Raw genomic sequence first — 20,528 nt, forward strand, 5'->3', positions numbered from 1 at the left:
AGTCTTGGAGATACAAATTAACATGTCCAAAATATAATTTTCTTTTCTTTTTTTCCTTTTTTTTTTTTTTAAGCTCAGATCTGTCTTTTCCGTCTGTCTCTCTCCATCCTAAATCTGTCTCCTCCTTCCTCTCTATCCTACAGTCTCGGTTCTCCCCATTTCAATAAATGACGCTATTATTTACCCAGATGTTTAGGGTTAATAACTGGGGCACCATTCTTGATTCTTTTCAGTTCTTGAATCTCCATTTCTCATCTATTAGAAAGTCCTATTGCATCTAGCCCCAAATATATTTTTTCATTCCCACTGTTACCGCTCTAGGTGGCCCCTAGGTCACCACCATCGTTAATTCCATGCTTACTTCCACTTCAATCCATTTTCCACTAAGCAGCAAAAGTGATCTTAAAATGTAAATTGGGGTATGTAATTTGTTTAGCTTAAAACCTTTAATGCCCTGGAACACTCCTCCCTCAGATACCTGCTTAGTTTGCTTCCTTGATTCCTTCAGTTCTTTGTTCAAAGGTACCTTCATCAGGGAGGCCTTCTCAACTTGTATTAATGTACAACATTCCACTACCATCTTTGGCATTCCCTATTCCCTTTAACTTGCTTATTTTTTTCCCCCATGTGAATTATTACAACTTGACATACTTGCTTATTAGCTATCGCTCCCACTAGAATGTTAATTCCATAGGGCAGGAACTTTACCTGACACCTGACACACAGAAGGAGCTCAATAAATGTTGGTCTAATAAATGAAAAAATGACTGTCTTCCCATAGTACTTAGAATAAAAATCCAAGCTCCTTAACCATGGGGCTATGGCCTTGCATGAGCTGGCTCCTGCCTGTCTCTCAAGTGTAACTTGTAGCACCCTCCTCCTGCTTATGCGGCTCCAGCTCAACCGATCTGCTCACTGTTCCTTTAACATGCTGTCCCTTCACCTGAAACGCGGTTATCTTCTCTCTTTGTGTAGCCAGCTTGTTCTTATGCTTTGGTGCTCAGCTTAAATGTCATCTCTTTAGAGAAGTCTTCTCTGACTAATCTATTTAAAGAAGCCTCCCATTCCCCTATTCTATTCCATTTCTTATTGGTTTCTTCCATACAATTTTCATAATTTGATATCACCTTATTTATTTAATCATGCATATATTTTAAAATTTCTACTTTCTTCACTTAAGCTCTTTGAGATTTGGGATCAGTAAGGCTAACACACAGCGCTTGGTAAGTTGTAGACATTCAATAAATATATGTTAAATAAATGAATACTTTACAAATTCTCTTAAGAGCTACCTATTGATTTAAGTTAGAGGATTATTTAATGGATATTTTTGAGCGGGGAGAGAAAGAATTCCTGACTATGTAATACCAGGGAACCTTGCAACTGAAGGTGCTGATCACGAACTGGATGTTATCTGAGCTATCTAGCAGCACTCATCATTATTAGAAATAAAAGGAGCTGATGGAAGAATATCATGAAAGGTGATCCATGAACCCTCCATGTGTGTGCCTATTCCTGCCATACTATCCCGACTTCAACCTATGTACCTAGGCCCCATGGGGTATTTCTTATGTCAAATTGACTGAGGGGGAAAAAAATTCCAAATTCCAAATGGCTTTGAACAAGATTGTGGCACCATAAGAAGTACACTGATGTGGTATTATGGTCCTTTCACGGATGACTCTAAGCAAAGGAGTAAATGTTGAGTGTTATGTATTTCCTTGTCACTTTCCTACAAAGTAGAGATGATGCAAACTGATGATCTATCTTTGCTCTGTAGTTACTGGATTAGCCAAATGGTCAGGAGCTTGGCAAGAGTGCTATTGGAAGACAAGTGGCAAGAAAGGCAGAAGTTTTATGTAGATGAACTTTTAGAATGGTGCTAGAACAAACAGCTACCTATATCCCATGAAGATGTTTACCAAAAAGTTAACAGCAGTGTGGAAAATGCTGTTAACAGTCAAGTGGGCATCTGAGGGTACCCAGCAGCTTCCCGCCCAGACCCCAGGTCTTTGTGCAATGGTTTCACGTACTAAGTGGCTCCACGGTGGAAGAGATGAAACTCTGCCTGGGCTAAGCATGGACTTCCTCTTCCTCAGGCCGACCCACTACTGCCACCGCTCAGTGCCCCATATGCCACCAACGCAGACAACCCTGGGCCCATTATAAGTACCTTCGCCATGGGAACAGACAGCTATCCGGTGGTAAGGGAGTTACACTGGACCCTTTCTATCACAGAGGGGACATCTATTTGAGATGATGTCTAGAATGGACACTACAGATTTTGATTCTCCTATCCTGCCCATCATGTCCTGCCAGTGGCTTCAATGGTAGGATTACTGAATGCTTTATACATCTTCATGATATCCTGTATGATAATTTTTCTGACTGAAGAGTTCACATCATAGAGAAAGATTAAGACAATGGACGCCATGGGATCCACTGTTCCTATTATGTCTCTCATTACCCAGAAAGAGCAGGTTTTATAGATTAATGACTGAGTGGCAGCTGAGATACACTACTTTGGCAAGGTTGGGGTGTTATTTTGTAGGATAAGGTGTATGCTCTGAACTACGCAATCATTAAATGATACTACTTCTCTCACTGCCAGAACATACAGTTCCAGGAACCAAGTAGTCAGTGTGTGCCGATGTCTTCGGCAAACATAGCTAATAAACCACTTGGAAATTTTTTGTTTCCTTTCCCTACACCTCTAGCTCTTCTAGTTTACAGACAATATCCAAGGGATGTAACAATTTACTTGGAAGCTGAAACAGCCACAGGGCCATTTGAGGCCCTTATGCTACAGGGTGAGCAAGGAAAATATGGTCCTGGTGTAGTTTAGGTGACTGACCCTGATGGAAAAACTGGGCTACTGCTATACAATAAGGGGAAGGAAAACTCTGAATGGACCTCAGAGAAATCTTCTCACATTTGGAAAATAAATCGAAGTTCTAAAAAACCCTATATGAACATCCAATATCCAAAAAGCATATATGAACATCCAATTTCCAGTGTCTCAGTAATGTGGGTTTTGGTAACTCCACTGGATAGAGAATCGTAATTAGCTTAGGGGCTGGTTGAAGAAGTGTACAGGTGATGGATAGCAGAGAAAATAAACCACAAATATCTTTTTAGCTCCCCAATCAGTTGCAGAAACAAACACTGTGGTCTCTACCCTTGCTATCTCATATATGTACTAACATATTTTATTTCTTTCTTTATTTTAAAATTTATTTATTTTATTTTTTTGGCTGCATTGGGTCTTCATTGCTCTGCGTGGGCTTTCTCTAGTTGTGGCGAGCGGGGGCTACTCTTTGTCGCGGTGCACGGACTTCTCATTGCGGTGGCTTCTCTTGTTGCGGAGCACGGGCTCTAGGCGTGCGGGCTTCAGTAGTTGTGGCACATGGGCTCAGTAGTTGTGGCTCATGGGCTCTAGAGCACAGGCTCAGTAGTTGTGGCGCATGGGCTTAGCTGCTCCGCAGCATGTGGGATCTTCCCGGACCAGGGCTCGAACCCGTGTCCTCTGCATTGGCAGGTGGATTCTTAACCACTGTGCCACCAGGGAAGCCCTGCACTAACATATTTTAACTAACAATATGTTACATATTTTAACTAATTTCATTTCTCTTTCCTCTCCCTATCCTCTACTGTTGAATATAGCATGTGTTAATTGTGGGCAACTTTATCATTTAGTCCATTGGCTAGAGAATATTGAGAGAGGATTGCCAAAGAACCAGAGGGTGACTGGATATAGTCAAGAGATCTAGGATTAATGGATTTAATGATGAAATTTTCAGTTGCCCCCCTTGGGGAGGGATGAGTGGATTTTGGTTATATGACGGAGAATTGCATTGTTAGAAGAAATTTGTTTTTTTAAGTGTAGGTTTGGAGAGACTGTGTATCAGTGAGTTTGTACAAATAATAGACTACAGTGAACCTTCACTACTTGTACCTACACTGTTTATAGACAGCCAGTATCTGAAAATCCCTCAGTAGAGGCCAAAGTGAAGAAGATATTCCCTATTCCTGCTGCATGCTAGAGATTGAAGTTCAGGCATTCAGATGTTTCTGTCTTGAAACTGAAGCTTGAGAGAGTGAGGCAAAAGCCCAACAATAGTTTGAGGTTAATGGTGGAAGTGGTGGCTGTCCAACTGAGAATTCAAGAGACAGGGCAGCACATGCCCACAAACTTTTGAAATCAGTGCAAGAAGTCTTCATAATGGCAAATACGAAAGGGCATTACTTTTGGGGTTTTCTCATTCTGCAGTATGATTTCATATCAGTGATCCACTTGAAGAGGATCTGCTTCCTAATACTTTACTTCAGGTAAAGTAAAGAGACTTTACTGGGTTAAAAAGTTAGATGGACAACTCCTTTTGTCTTTGCTGAGAAACAAAATACAACACATATATTCTTCCTTGGTCACATTCTCTTTCTCCAGCCTCTTCAGATTTGCCCTGGCTTTCTTTACTCCCCCACTGAACCTCTCCCCTCCCACCTCCACATCTAGGGACACTTTCTGACTTCACACCATTCAGTTTCAGAATGACTTTGATGCAACCCTCTTCCACAAGCACCCTGCTTCACAGCTGCCAGGATAACTGCTCCCATGCTTACTCTGCCTCCTTGAATGATCAAGTTGTCAACACTAGAGTCCTAACCAGAGTACTCATGACCTACCACAGAACACCAACCTGACACTGTCCAAGGAGCAGCAATAGGAATCGTCACCAAGTGTCTAGCCCCAGATATTACAGAAAATAACTCTTACAAAATTAAAGTGCTAAAAAGTCCTCCTAATTTAATTATTTAGGGGATTCAACAACGCACGGAAACACCTGCTTTATAGGAGGTTTTCGTATAATCAGAATGAATTTGCATAATAATTGGTTATAAACCCTCGGAAATTTTGATTTTAAAGGTGATTGCTTTTAGAGACAGGAATAAAAACAAAGCCTGGGTTGTCTTATTCTTGAGATGGGCTTAGTGAAACAAAATGTGCAGAAGTGGCAATTTCTAACTGTCCTACCTTAGCAATGAAAGTCTATGAAACAGCAGAAACCATGCACGTAAATTCTATGGTTTCTAATGAGCCTTGGTGATAGATTCTTGGGTTAAATAAAAACTAAACAAAACAAAACAGAGAGGTAGTTCCATATAATGGCTGAGCTGTCCAGAATTCCTTAGGTCTCATACCTTAAAATAAAAAAATAAAGAATAGTAGAGTTGTACTATAGTTGGGGAGAGCACATGAGGTTCACATTTGAGGTTCATGTGAGTCACATATGTGCTAAAGGCCCAGCTCTTATATATATGAGCAAACATCCCAAAATGGATTCAATAAGTAGGTACCTTGCACCTTGACTTCTAAGAAAAGTCTCCATTAGGAACACTGTTAGGGATAAGACACAAGAAGAAAACAAAAACAAAAAACAAAACTAAGCCTAAATAGATGCTGCACATAAACTAAACTGTCAATATTCCATACAACTATTTTTCAGCATTTGCCTTCTAAGTCAAGATACTGTTTAGACAAAACAGGGTGATTATTTGGGCGCAATAATTAAATAACACAGGACAAGGAACATTTGACAAAATTATTTTGATTTTAAATGATCTTGAATTATACACCTTGTATATGCCTACAAGTCACAGTAAGGAACTAATGATGAAAGATAAAATGATAACTTTCACTCTACTTCATGGAGTCATGTGATATCTTTTATATGAAGCTAATTTGGGGGTCATCTGCGGTCCTATGCAAGAACGCTTTGAAATATTAACTATTATTAGTTAACTAATATTAGTTAATGTATGACCATAATATACACAGTACCATCCAACAGGGGTACTAACCCTAAATGAGTCATGAGATGTGGAAGGGGAGAAATATGTGACTGTTGACACTGACACTAGTGGGCTAGGAGCAGCATGTTTACTGTTCTTCAGGCTGCGTGAGATGAGACAGGGGAGGTGTGCAGGGAGAAGGACAATGCAACAGTTTTATTACTGATATCAACTATTTTTTCATCATAACTCCAACTAGGAGCATATTTTAAAAAACTGGAAAAGTATTAGAAAAGAAAAATCACTGTCTACAAATCTATGGAGGGGAGGAGGTATACCTACGTTTAGAAGTATTAGAAGGAATCACAAAGCCCATATAAACAGATTGTATCACATAAAATGCAAAAACTGCTATTCGAAAAAACAACTAAGATAAATGACATTCAGTGAACTACCAAAATATACTAATAAAGTAGATGAAAGATTAATACATATATATAATCAATACATATACATGGAAAGAAGTGACATCATAAGGCATACCTCATTTTACTGTGTTTTGCAGATATTGTGTTTTTTTTTTACAAATTGAAGGTTTCTGGCAACTCTACATTGAGCAAGTCTATGAACACCATTTTTTCAACAACATTTGCTCACTTCATGTCTCTGTGTCACGTTTTGGAAGTTCTCTCAATGTTTCAAACTTTTTCATCATTACTATATTTGCTACAATGAGCTGTGATCAGTGATCTTTGATGTCACTACTACGACTACTGAAGGCTCAGATGATGGTTAGCGTTTTTTAGCAATACAGTCTTTTTATATTAAGGTATGTACATTCTTTTAAGACATAATGCTATTGCACTCTTAACTGACTATAGTATAGTGCAAATATAACTTTTGTTATGATCTAGGAAACCAAAAATTTCGTGTGATTTGCTTTATTGCAAGGTTTGCTTTATTGCAATGGTTTTGAACCCAATCTACAATATCTCCAAGGTAAACTTGTATAGTTTTAGGGGAGAGTGTGTGTGTGTGTGTGTGTGTGGTATTTTAATTTGGTAAGGCCCCCACACAAGTCTATAAGAAAAACTGCTGTACTGCAACAGATAAAAGCCCAAAGGAATGAAGGGACAAAAAAGAAAAAAATTAAACAAATATATATTAAAAAAAAGTTCAACCACAAAAAAATTAAGGCACACATAAACACTAAAGCAACAAGAGACATTTTATGTATAACAATAAATTACGACAAATGAGGATGTAGTGAAACTGTTACTCTCATATACTGCTGACAATTCATACATCAATAGTGATAACCACAATTACTATTGCCCTTTTGGAAAGTAATTATCAGTGTATATGAAAAGCTATAAGAATGTCCACATTATCTGACCCATTGATGTTAACCTTAGAACTTTATACTGAGGAAATAATTCTAACAAAGAAAAACTTATAATAATAAAGATACATAATTATTTAATTATAGGAGAAAAATACAATGGAATAGCCACATAATAGAATATTATTATATAAACATAAAAGAATTTAATGATGGTTATTACTTAAAGGATAACAACAGGTTTTTAATTTTCACATACTTATCAGTGTTTTCTAAATTTTCAAAAATGGTCATGTTATATAGTTTATAAAAAGTTAATTTTCCAAAATTGATTATAAGTTCCATGAGGGCAGTGAACACTCAAATATTAGAGAAATCTTAGCTGAATATTAAAATATGCATAGGTGATGATGTTAAAGGGAAAAATACAGGAATAAATATGATGTAAAAATAATATTTAGTGGAAAAATACTGGAAGAAAATCCATGAAAATATTAATAGCTTTAAGGTGGCAGTATTTATGCATTTTCTCTATCTTTTCCCCAAATTTCTGTAATGTTATATGAAACTTTTAATACAGATTAAAATTAAACATACTTATATGCGTAATTTCCATTATACTACAATACAAACTAATTTGACATGTAAAAGAAGTAGAAATAAAATATGCTGCTTACCTCTCTTTCATCCATATTCAACCACTGCTTTGGATCTTCTTCAGTAGCCAGAAAGGCTATCAATTCCAAAGCAGTAAGACGGGTTTGACGTCTTGATGAGACAAATATCAGAACAGGTTTGGCTGGAGAATGGCTTCTAATTGCTGTTGAAAAGTTGTGGAAAATACAATGGTAAGCCACTTATACCAGAATCGGAATTTCATCAGGACATCAAATGGACACATGAAAACTAATGGTGTAAATGATTTAATTGAATTCATGATTTGGTCATGAAGTATAGCATTATTTGAGCTACTACCTGGATCTGACAGCATATTGGAGAAATGATAGGGAAGGAAAGGTAGCTGCCTCTGCTCAGGGGAGTATTCTGCCTAGGACAGGGAAGACTGACCTATCTCGACTCCCAGTTCTGTTGTGAACTGCCAAGGAAGGAGACTTAAAAGCCGACTCTCCATTAATAGCTGTATATGGATACTAAATCTTAGGTGGGGTTTTCTATTTCTGAGTTGTGCTTCTGCTTGCCTGAGCAGTGATATTCCACAGTTAATCGGTCCTGGGGTCTGAAGAGAGAGTCAAGTCCTGGGGCGGGTGGTGAAGAAAAGCCACAAAAAATTCCTTTTATTTTTGTCCTGTTGCCAGTAGATAGAAAAAGTTAGAGAGTTTGTATCAATAAATTAGTCAGAAGAATGTCTTCCTTCTGTTTTTTCTAAAAACATATGTGTAAGATTTCAAGAGGGAAGATAAGAGAATGCAGAAGAAAGCTCAAAAGAATACCATGCTTGAATCTATATCTGAGTGACGAAACATAGGGAGTAGACACACGGAAGATGAGTAATTTGAAAACTGGGTAATAAGACTGAAAATATTACTTAAAGAGCCACATAAATCATTTGACCTAATTGGAGTTGAGGTTTCTTTGCTATGCATAGGCTCCAAAATGCTGATAAGATGGCACAAGTAGAATTTATACTTAGGTGTACACAGGTCTCTTAAAACAGAGTTATTAAAAACTTTTATTTTATATAAAAAGTTCAACCTCCTTGTAATATCTTGTTTGAAATGTGAACTGCAGAATTTCTTTTTATGGGCTAAAAAACAAGGTTCATAAATGGAAATGTTGACAGGACTTTGACTATATTTATACCCTAAGAGTGAGAAATAAAGCTATCACAAAATCGTAAATCTAAACTGAAAGAAATATAGTGATCCACTACAGGTATAATAAATAGTTTACAAGGACAGCTACTGTACTTATGCCATATCTAGAGAAGTGCAGGTATAGGTTATTTACATAACATAACACAAAATGCTTCATTTCAATCACTGGTTTGCAATCAGCCATTCCTTAAATAAATATAAGCAATCTACAATACATACTATGAAAAATGAACACACAGTTTATCAGAATTTATAGAATACAAATGGTAATGCTTTGATAAATCATATTAGAGATACAACGTTTAAAATACACATATTAGTACAATATTGGTATCATTTGTACACATAACCATGAATGAATTTGCCTCTTTTTAAAACCTCAACATTTAATGGATTTTTGCTGCTGCAAGAACAGGTGTGGCTGAACAGCTCACGACAGATTTATTGTTCATTAGTGATTTTGTACAATGCTTCTGTGGAGGTGTAAATAATCTGAACTGCCAAGATTGGTCTCCAGTTCGCAATCAATACTTTGCTTCTGTCATAAGGCTAATTACAGCAGCTAAAAAGTCACCTCACAACTGTCACCTCACAATCAACAGCGGTTCACGTTAGGGAATTTATTTTGGAGGTTATTTTTAATTGATATAATAAATATTCCTTATGCAGCCTAAACATGAAACCATGTTTTAGTAAGATAGGAGTGTTACTCTCAAATCTTTCTTGCTTGCCTAATTTGTTAGAAAGGGAAAAACAAAAAACAAAACAAAACATATAAACAGATGCATTGCCAAAAAAAGTACTGAAATTTTTAAGATGATTTCTGATAAAAATCAATATTATGTGAGTTTTTAAAACTTGTACCCTCTATTTATCATCTACTCAAGCTACTACCATGGTACCGTAATAAATTATTTTTAAGACTAATTTGATTATTTTAAAAAGTTACATACATTTATTCTACTACAAAGACATTATCACTTATGAAATCTAATTGTCAATAGTTAATTCAAAATATATTTATACTCCTTAACAGTTAAGGTAAATAGTTTTAGATATTTGTAGAAGTTGGAGCAGTACCACCCTTTCGAAGAAACCCACATCATTTAGAATGCATTTAAAGGCTACCATACAAAATGGTCGGTATTTCATTCCAAGAATCTGAAGCTTACCCTGAAATGTAGGCTTATTCATACTAGCCATACGAGGACAGTAATGTTGACCTGGGAAACCTTGAATGTGAACTTCCAGTGGAACTGGACGCACTGATGGTCGGAAGTTGAACAAGCCCATCTAGAGTAAAAATGAGAGAGAAACCTTTCCAGTTTTTATACTTTAGTTTATAGTGTTATAGCACCTCCTTAATATAGCCTTGAGTCATACTATTAAATGCCTACTTTATCAGTCTTCCACATACCTGACGAATGTTGAGCCAGTCAGCAAGGTCTCTGGCATTAGCCAATGCGGTAGATAGTCCAACTATTCTAACAGGCTTTTCTGTGTGAGATGAGATGAAATTTGTTCGAGATACAATGACTTCTAGAACAGGGCCTCTTTCCTCCCCTAAGAAATAGGAATAATGTATGTTAATCATTTAACACAAGTTCTGATGCTGGCTGCTGCAAGTATGAAGAGTCGAAGTTTGTAAACTGGACTCAGATATAGTGGCACCCACCTAGCAGATGGATCTCATCTATGATGAGAATAGTGACTTGTTTTACATAGTTCCTATTCTGCCAGCTTCTGCTGATTCCATCCCACTTCTCTGGTGTGGTGACGATAACGTCAGCCTTGGAAATGGATTTCATATCAGGAGTTACATCCCCTGTTAGTTCAATAACTCTGGAGAAGAATAAAAATGATCCCTTTAATTTTTCAGGTAACACATGGGCTTGGAAAAGCAAAAATATGTCTTTCAAAATAAAATTTTATTATGCTTAAAACTACTTTATCTCCCTTTGATTTCTGAAATTTTCTGACTTGAGTCCAAAACAGATGTTTCTTAATAATTCTAAGATGATTTCCTTCCATAAAATGAAGAATGTATAAAAGCAATCATTGAAATCTAACTTTTATGCAGACATGCAAGAGTATCAACCTTTGCTTTGATTATGTTTACAAAGTCTCTGCCCTATGTGATTTTATAGAGTTGAACTCATACCTCCTCCATATGTTGGAATAAACACCTTTCTAATGAGGGAAAGTGTTAACTTATTAAGACAAAAGGAGACATTCATTAAGAATATGATTATGTCTATCAAACATTTAGAGAAGAGCTAACACCTATCCTTCTCAAACCCTTCCAAAATATAGCAGAGGGAGGAACACTCCCAAACTCATTCTACGAGGCCACCATCACCCTGATACTAAAACCAGACAACGATGTCACAAAAAAGAAAACTACAGGCCAATATCACTGATGAACATAGATGCAAAAATCCTCAACAAAATACTAGCAAACAGAATCCAACAGCACATTAAAAGGATCATACACCATGATCAAGTGGGGTTTATCCCAGGAATGCAAGGATTCTTCAATATACGCAAATCAATCAATGTGAAACACTATTTTAACAAGTTGAAGGAGAAAAACCATATGATCATCTCAATAGATGCAGAGAAATCTTTCAACAAAATTCAACACTCATGATAAAAACCTTCCAGAAAGTAGGGATAGAGGGAACTTACCTCAAAATGATAAAGGCCATATATGACAAACCCACAGACAACATCATTCTCCATGGTGAAAAACTGAAACCATTTCATCTAAGATCAGGAACAAGACAAGGTTTGTCCACTCTCACCAATATTATCCAACACCGTTTTGGAAGTTTTAGCCACAGCAATCAGAGAAGAAAAAGAAATAAAAAGAATCCAAATCGGAAAAGAAGTAAAGCTGTCACTGTTTGCAGATGACATGATACTATACATACAGAATCCTAAAGATGCTACCAGAAAACTACTAGAGCTAATCAATGAATTTGGTAAAGTTGCAGGATACAAAATTAATGCACAGAAATCTCTTGCATTCCTATACACTAATGGTGAATAATCTGAAAGTGAAATTTAGAAAACACTCCCATTTACCATTGCAACAAAAAGAATAAAATATCTAGGAATAAACCTACCTAAGGAGACAAAAGACCTGTATGCAGAAAACTGTAAGACACTGATGAAAGAAATTAAAGATGATACAAACAGATGGAGAGATACACCATGGTCTTGGATTGGAAGAATCAACATTGTGAAAATGCCTATACTACCCAAAGCAATCTACAGATTCAATGCAATCCCTATCAAACTACCAATGGCATTTTTCACAGAACTAGAACAAAAAATTACACAATTTGTTTGGAAACACAAAAGACCCCAAAAAGCCAAAGCAATCTTGAGGAAGAAAAATGGAGCTGGAGGAATCAGGCTCCCTGACTTCAGACTATACTACAAAGCTACAGTAATCAAGACAGTATGGTACTGGCACAAAAACAGAAATATAGATCAATGGAACAGGATAGAAAGCCCAGAGATAAACCCACACACATATGGTCACCTAACCTTTGATAATGGAGGCAAGAATATACAATGGAGAAAAGACAGCCTCTTCAGTAAGTGGTGCTGGGAAAACTGGACAGCTACATGTAAAAGAATGAAATTAGAACACTCCCTAACACCATACACAAAAATAAACTCAAAATGGATTAAAGACCTAAATGTAAGGCCAGACACTATTAAACTCTTAGAGGAAAACAGAGGCAGAACACTCTATGACATAAATCACAGCAAGATCCTTTTTGACCCACCTCCTAGAGAAATAGAAATAAAAGCAAAAATAAACAAATGGGACCTAATGAAACTTCAAAGCTTTTGTACAGCAAATGAAACCATAAACAGGATGAAAAGACAACCCTCAGAATGGGAGAAAATATTTGCAAATGAAGCAACTGACAAAGGATTAATCTCCAAAATTTACAAGCAGCTCATGCAGCTAAATATCTAAAAAACAAACAACCCAATCCAAAAATGGGCAGAAGACCTAAACAAACATTTCTCCAAGGAAGATAAACAGATTGCCAACAAACACATGAAGGAATGCTCAACATCATTAATCATTAGAGAAATGCAAATCAAAACTACAATAAGATATCATCTCACACCGGTCAGAATGGCCATCATCAAAAAATCTACAAACAATAAATGCTGGAGAGGGTGTGGAGAAAAGGGAACACTCTTGCACTGTTGGTGGGAATGTAAATTGATACAGCCACTATGGAGAACAGTATGGAGGTTCCTTAAAAAACTAAAAATAGAGCTACCATACAACCCAGCAATCCCACTACTGGGCATATATCCTGAGAAAACCATAATTCAAAAAGAGTCCTGTACCACAATGTTCATTGCAGCTCTATTTACAATAGCCTGGACATGGAAGCAACCTAAGTGTCCATCCATAGATGAATGGATAAAGAAGATGTGGCACATATGTACAATGGAATATTACTCAGCCATAAAAAGAAATGAAATTGAGTTATTTGTAGTGAGGTGGACGGACCTAGAGTTTGTCATACAGAGTAAAGTAAGTCAGAAAGCAAAAAAGAAATACCGTATGCTAACACATATACATATGGAATCTAAAAACAAAAAAAAAAGGTCATGAGGAACCTAGGGGCAAGATGGGAATAAAGTCGCAGACCTACTAGAGAATGGACTTGAGGATATGGGGAGGGGGAAGGGTAAGCTGGGACAAAGTAAGAGAGTGGCATGGACATATATACACTACCAAATGTAAAATAGTTAGTGGGAAGCAGCCGTATAGCACAGGGAGATCAGCTAGTTGCTTTGTGACCACCTAGAGGGGTGGGATAGGGAGGGTGGGAGGGAGGGAGACTCAAGAGGGAGGAGATATGGGAATATATGTATACGTATAACTGATTCACTTTGTTATAAAGCAGAAAGCAACACACCACTGTAAAGCAATTATACTCCAATAAAGATGTTTAAAAAAAAACAAACCAAGAATATGATTATGTGTGAGCTTCATTTCTTTTCTTAGCTTGAAATTTTGTAGATATTATAGGCAAATTCAAACATACTAGGACAGAAAAAAGATAACCTGGGGCAAATATGTGCCACCCCATTCTGAGAGGATATCAGATTTAGAGTGAGAAAGATGGAAATCTGAAGACTAACTCCAAATTTTAGGAAATCATTAAGTCATTTTTATATGTGTTTTGATTCGAAAAACAGAAAAAGGTCAAGATTAGTTCCTCCAAGTATAGCATTCCCAAAACTTTTACTTAGTTTTATTCATTTTTTTTACATTCTAGGTAATACATTCACATGGTTCAAAAAATATATAGTAAATAGTCTCTGCAACATGGATATTCTCCAGTCACCCAGTTCTCATTCTAAAAGAACCACATATTTATATTCTTTACCATTTTTTAAAAACAAAAGAGGGGTACTTAACTTAAAAACATTTTTTTAACTATCTCTGAAGATCATTTCTTCAGTATATAGAGTTCATTTTTAATAGAGTAATACAATATTTTGCATTGTGTGAATATGCCATAAGTTATTTAGTGATGCTCTATTTGTCAGTCAGGTTAGAATGCAATCTTGCTATTAAAAACAGTACGATAATAAATAACCTTGTCAACAGTAAAATTTTTTTAAGTCATGTTCTTCAATGATTTTTAAATTTTTGGTAATTTATTTATATGCAAAATGCCTTCTAAGTGGTTTTTGGAAGTTACCCTGAAAGATATGAAAGAAAAATAAAGAGATGTATTTTATTTTGCTTTTGCTTTTGAGTCTAGACATTTTGAGAAAATTATCTTGCCAAATAAAAGTGAAAAATGAAAGCCCTTAATTTACTTGCAATCTTAAAACAAATGAGAATATTGATAATATTTTAACTACCATACCTTTAAATAAAAAGACTATGAAAATCACTGTAAAAGCATTCAACAGTTTTATGCAAATCTTTTACTGGTTGATCCTTTTAGATTATTCAACACATATCATCTGAAAAAGTAAGAACTTACTTTTTACCAAGTTTTTCTTCTATTCTAACTTTCCAATCATCCATTCTTTCACGTACTAGGGCTTTTAAGGGTGCAATATATACTGCCTAAAATGGGGGTGCAAAAAGATCTCATGAAAATAGTGACATCATTTTCAAATAAAGCTAAACTCGATAAAATTTATCAAAATATAACTGTCGTTTAAAAAATGTATCTTTTAATAATGAAAGACTTAAAATTTTAAATTAACAGAAAAAAGTCATTAACTTAAACAACACTTATCCAGAGTAAGATATGAATATAGCACATCATAAAAATACTGACATAGAACATTTTAAGTATTTTTTTAAAAGCACCATTTGTATTTTCTTTAGGTAGTTTATAATGAAATTATCTTTTAACATAATGTGAAAAATTTAAAAAAACTATGAGATAATACATTACCTAGAGAAAATTAAGGTTCTACTGAAAATAGAAGTTTTTATAATCAAGAGCTACCTGAGTTATAATTCTTTCATGAAAAAAGTTACTAATTTTGAAATTCTAAAGATAAATAATCTGGTTGTTTAAATTTTAATGCATATTTTATGGAAGACACCAATGCCAGTCATACATTTTAGGTGTTCTACCTTTTAAAAAACAAAAATAAACAAGCCCCCCTCCCGATCTTTAATAATCCAAACTTACATACAGATTATTCACTGAAAAAAAATTCTTTCCTTTATAAAATGTTTCAAACTTAGAACAGAGCTCTACTGTTGTGTTAGTGTGCCTCCTAATGAATCACTCGCCACATAATAAACTGAGGAGTAGGAAAATGTAAAGCTAAGTAGGGAAGAACAGCTACTAACTGGAAATCACTGAAAAAGGAAGTTAAAACATTTCTTGGAAATGTTAGCTTTCTTGGAAAATAATGTTTCTAAAGTGAGAGTATGTCATATTTCAAGAAAGCTTAAAATCAACACTTACTTGACTTGCCACATTATTTTACATTAATGATATCATGGCCATTTCGAGAAATGGGGAATAAAAGCTGCCTCTGTATTTCCTTGTATAATCAAGCTGTATATTTTAAAGTATTAGCATTTCCTTCATAGCCAAAGGATTTGATTATGATTGATTATGAATCATTATATTTCTTAAAAATATGGCTATGAATTAAGTATCTTACAATGAGGAAAGGACATGTGAGCACCGATATTTACATTAGAAATCTAACTAAAGGACTCCAAAGTTTAATATAAATTTTCTTGTGGCCAGTTATTCTAATACTGATCTGGGCTCCCCTGGAAAATTCACCAAGAGTGACAAATCTATTCATCGAGTCCAGCCAGTATGCTTAGAATTGGCTAGTTTACAGATTATAAACTATGCTTTCTAATTGAATGTAAGCATGTGATTGTTTCCAACTGACCTTTGAAGTAGGGTACCTGTTGAAGACTCTGAAAATGGCTAATTCAGCTGCAACAGTCTTTCCTGATCCAGTGGGCGCTCCAAGTAGGACATTACAGTCTGTGTGATACAGCGTATGAAATATTTGTGTCTGCACAGGGTTAAAGTGGCTAAAATTGTATAGTGCTTCATATGCTTCACATCCCAAAGCTGTGATTGGTAAAGGCTGAAGATCCAGTAATTCTGAAAAGATTCAACAGGTACATACAATAACTGGAAAATATGCACAATATTGAATACTGTCTCTTAGAAATAAATTATAATAATCCTCAATTCTTTAGAGGGAGAAAAGGATTAACAAATTCTTACATACTAGTTATCAATCTGTTTTTCCATTATGACATTTATAATATTGACATGTTGGAAACTTTTCTGGGGTAGCTACCTCTAAGACAGTGCTAATGACACATCTTTCTCTTCCAATCAGGAAAGTGATTTGAATGACAGGTAAATGAAAATATGCATGTTTTAGAAGAAAACTAAATCTATACCAATCTGTAGAAGAAGGAAAACCATTTGCAAACTTCAGTAGTAGAATGGTTACTAATAACAAGTTACTGTTCATCTGTTAGACAATTGACAAAACAGAATGGTCACGTGAACTGCTGTTCTAGCCAACGCAAACTAATATGAACTTAAAATAATTCCAAGAAGAAACTTGGGTGGGAGTTTTAAATCATAGCCTGACTGGGTAAATAAGAACTGTGCTGGGAAAACACTGAAAGAAACTAGATTTAATTGTAAATCATTATGTAGACTAGAGGTCTAGGAGATTAGAAAATAAAAAATGATTTCGAGAAATAAACTTATACCTAGATACCCCTGAACTTGATAGTCATTTCATTTTCATATAATCCAGAAAGGTATCAGTTGGCTACTCTCAGGATTACTTCCTGGAAGATGACTCTACTCATTTGAAGTTTGAGTAAGAAGGGAAAAAAAATCAGTAAGGGGACATGGTGGTTTGTATCTTGAGTTAGATCTTCACTGTACAGTTTCAGATGGGAAAGTATGCAGAATTCTCTCCTCAGAAAAGGTATTTAAAAGTAAAAAAGCTAATTTAAAAAATATTATCATTGCTCCATTGCTCTACTCTATTACACAGGTAATTGAGAACTGTATGTTTCTCATACCAGATTACAATATCCTATATTTTTTGTAGCACTGAAAATCAAGAAGGGAGGAAGTCTTAACTTGCAATGCTAATCAAAGCACAGACATATTCTTAATAAAGACTAAAAAAATAAATATTTTGGCATTTATTGACAATGCTAAATTAAGATGCTTTACTTCTGTGAAAGATGAAGATATTTTCCTGACTGATTTGAGCTCAGTGAGATGCCTATATGTATACTTGGAGCCAAACAGAACTAGCCATCATTGAGGTTATATCATGCATTTTTTAAAAAATTTAATTAATTTATGGCTGCATTGGGTTTTCATTGCTGTGCGTGGGCTTTCTCCAGTTGCGGCGAGCAGGGGCTACTCTTCAATGCGGTGCGCGGTCTTCTCACTGCAGTGGCTTCCCTTGTTGTGGAGCACGGGCTCTAGGCACGCAGGCTTCAGTAGTTGTGGCACGCGAGCTCAGTAGTTGTGGTTCGCAGGCTCTAGAGTGCAGCCTCAGTAGTTGTGGTGCATGGGCTTAGTTGCTACGCGGCATGCGGGATCTCCCTGGACCAAGGCTCGAACCCGTGTCCCCTGCATTGGCAGGCGGATTTTCAACCACTGTGCCACCAGGGAAGTCCCACATCATGCATTTTTAATATCAATTGGTATGTCATGGTGGTACATTTATTTCTTTTAAAAATGTAGTCAGAAAATCAGCCAATTATATAAATAAGGTGACGTGCTTGGCCACTCAACAAAGAAGTGATTAAATGAGCATTAAAATATAATGTTAACACATGTTAAAATCAGGTACTGCAGCCAGAGAGACCCAGTAGTGATGTTGGTAGCATACGTTTTAAATGAAAGCACCAAACATTTTTATGTATTTTATTTTGAGATTCCAGATATCACAAAGCATATTTGATAAAAGAAAACCAGAAAGGTCCTCTTCAATGAGTAGATTAGTAGATACTGCAATCACATTATTTTTCTAGGTTGACAATTTTTTAGTTTTGCTCTGTCAAGATATCAAAGTGGTATTAAGCTGTATTTTAAAGTATCTCTCTTTAAGATATGCTAAGATAATGAACAAAGTACAAAAATGACAAAGATTAAAGTCACATTAATGCCTACTTTACTTTCCCAAAAGACTGTCAAATAATGTGCTCACTGAAAGCAGTAAAAACTACTATTTTTATCTTGAAAAAACAGAGTTTGTCTTCGGAAGACTTATATGGAAAAGAGAAATTGACTTTCATTTTGCTATAAATTAAGGGTCTCTTGAAACCTTTACTCATCCATTATGAATTCTCAATGAGAAGAAATAAACTTAATATACTAATTAGTTAATAGATTAGCCTCAAGATATTTCTGAAATAGAATATTTTATAGGCCACTTAAAAGTATCATTATAAATATTTATTCATGAAAATTTGCTTCTTTAACAAGTCAAAATAGAAAGGCACTCAATCATGTTATAAAAATTTTAAATGGATTTTTGTCAACTATCAAACACTGAAAACAATGAAAAACACTGTTACATAATACTGCAGATCACCACATACCCTTTTATAATGTTAGTGTGGAAGAAAAGAACCAATATAAAGAGTATATGTTGTTTGTAAGACACAAACTGACTCGAAGTATACGTGAATCCATTCTGTAGTAATACCATAACCTGACTCCTTAGTATTAGCACTTTTTGGTGTATAAGCACTCTATATGGAGGAAAAAACCCTACAATTCACTTTAATTAAATTAACATACTAAAAGTAAGTTTAACAGTAATAAATGCAAGGAAAAAAGGATATCTCAAAAGTTTCACAGAGAGCACAGATAAAATGACAACACTTGCAATGAAAAAGGAAGGAGATGTAGAGAAATTATAATGTAAAAATAGAGATCAAGGCATAGTAATACAGAATCAGTGATTCTCATGCTTGTTAGATTATAAAAATTGAACTAGTCTTAATGTTTTTGGATCTCAAATAAAAAAAAAATTAAGGCCTGCCATTTGATCTGATTTTGAAAAGTCTCTTTTCAAACTGTATTGACAAATAGGTTGGATTTTTATTCAGATTCAGGCAACTTTAAAGCACAGACACTTTCCAACATGAGCTAAAACAACAATTTTGGAAAAATCAATGATTCAAGTTACTATTCCATATGTTACCTGTATGGGGAGGATGTCTCTCTGGTAGAATCAGATGTTGAAAGTTAATAATACATACAGCCTCAGCTCCTAGCCATCGATCAGACACTGCTCGGATGTAATATTGAGAAGGCAAAGGCTCAAAAATAGGGATTGTAAACACCAGCAGTTGAGCTTCTTTACTAATGACCTAATGTGAAATGAAGTCTAAAATGAATATGGCTATTCTAGTAGCATAAAGGCTTTATCAGTCTCTTGTAAAAACAATCGTATCTATAGCAGTATGTACTAAAGATAAAAAAAAATCTTAGATTTCTAAATAGCTGAGATATTCAGATACTTCAGAAACTTGTAGGTGGTTCCCTTCTGAGGATACGTGATATTACAGAAGGAAAAACCTACACTTAGTTTATATTATTTACATATGCATATCATCATGTATTAACAGGTTATCAACTTGACTCATTATCAGAATTTTCCAAAATTCATTCATTCAAGTACTTTACTTCATTAATTTTTACCAAATTATTTACTCAATAGTTTTCTTTAAATTCTTTGACTACCATAAGTGGAATAACAGAACACTTGACATAAATAGAAGATAATCATGAACACAAATGCAATGAAAATAAAATATGGCTATAAAATTCTATGGGTGTCCACTCAAGCCTAAAGCTAGCTTGCCTTCTCTTTGATAAAAAGAGAAATTAGGAATGAAGCATCACAGTTAAAGACAGCTTTCATCAAATTGAGTCTTTCTCTTAAAATTTATAGAGAATTTAAAAAACAATATCTTTTATACAATGTGATTCAATATTCTTTAGTAC

The 20,528-nt window shown here is 35.2% G+C and overlaps 1 protein-coding gene across 3 annotated transcripts in view; it reads right to left on the reverse strand.

Annotated features, from left to right (window-relative positions):
* The window catches only part of ASCC3 (activating signal cointegrator 1 complex subunit 3), a 332,868-nt gene that overhangs the window by 100,351 nt on the left and 211,989 nt on the right, over nucleotides 1-20,528 (reverse strand). For all 3 annotated transcript variants that reach the window (XM_019929490.3, XM_019929491.3, XM_019929493.3), the window contains exons 24-30: nucleotides 19,723-19,891; nucleotides 16,405-16,625; nucleotides 15,012-15,097; nucleotides 10,643-10,809; nucleotides 10,385-10,530; nucleotides 10,140-10,260; nucleotides 7,810-7,952 (exon numbers count right to left, since the gene is read on the reverse strand). In XM_019929490.3, the coding sequence (XP_019785049.1) occupies nucleotides 7,810-7,952; nucleotides 10,140-10,260; nucleotides 10,385-10,530; nucleotides 10,643-10,809; nucleotides 15,012-15,097; nucleotides 16,405-16,625; nucleotides 19,723-19,891 (1,053 nt within the window). The remainder of the gene's footprint in view (nucleotides 1-7,809; nucleotides 7,953-10,139; nucleotides 10,261-10,384; nucleotides 10,531-10,642; nucleotides 10,810-15,011; nucleotides 15,098-16,404; nucleotides 16,626-19,722; nucleotides 19,892-20,528) is intronic.

Source organism: Tursiops truncatus, chromosome 12 (assembly GCF_011762595.2).
Source record: "Tursiops truncatus isolate mTurTru1 chromosome 12, mTurTru1.mat.Y, whole genome shotgun sequence".
NCBI lineage: Eukaryota > Metazoa > Chordata > Mammalia > Artiodactyla > Delphinidae > Tursiops > Tursiops truncatus.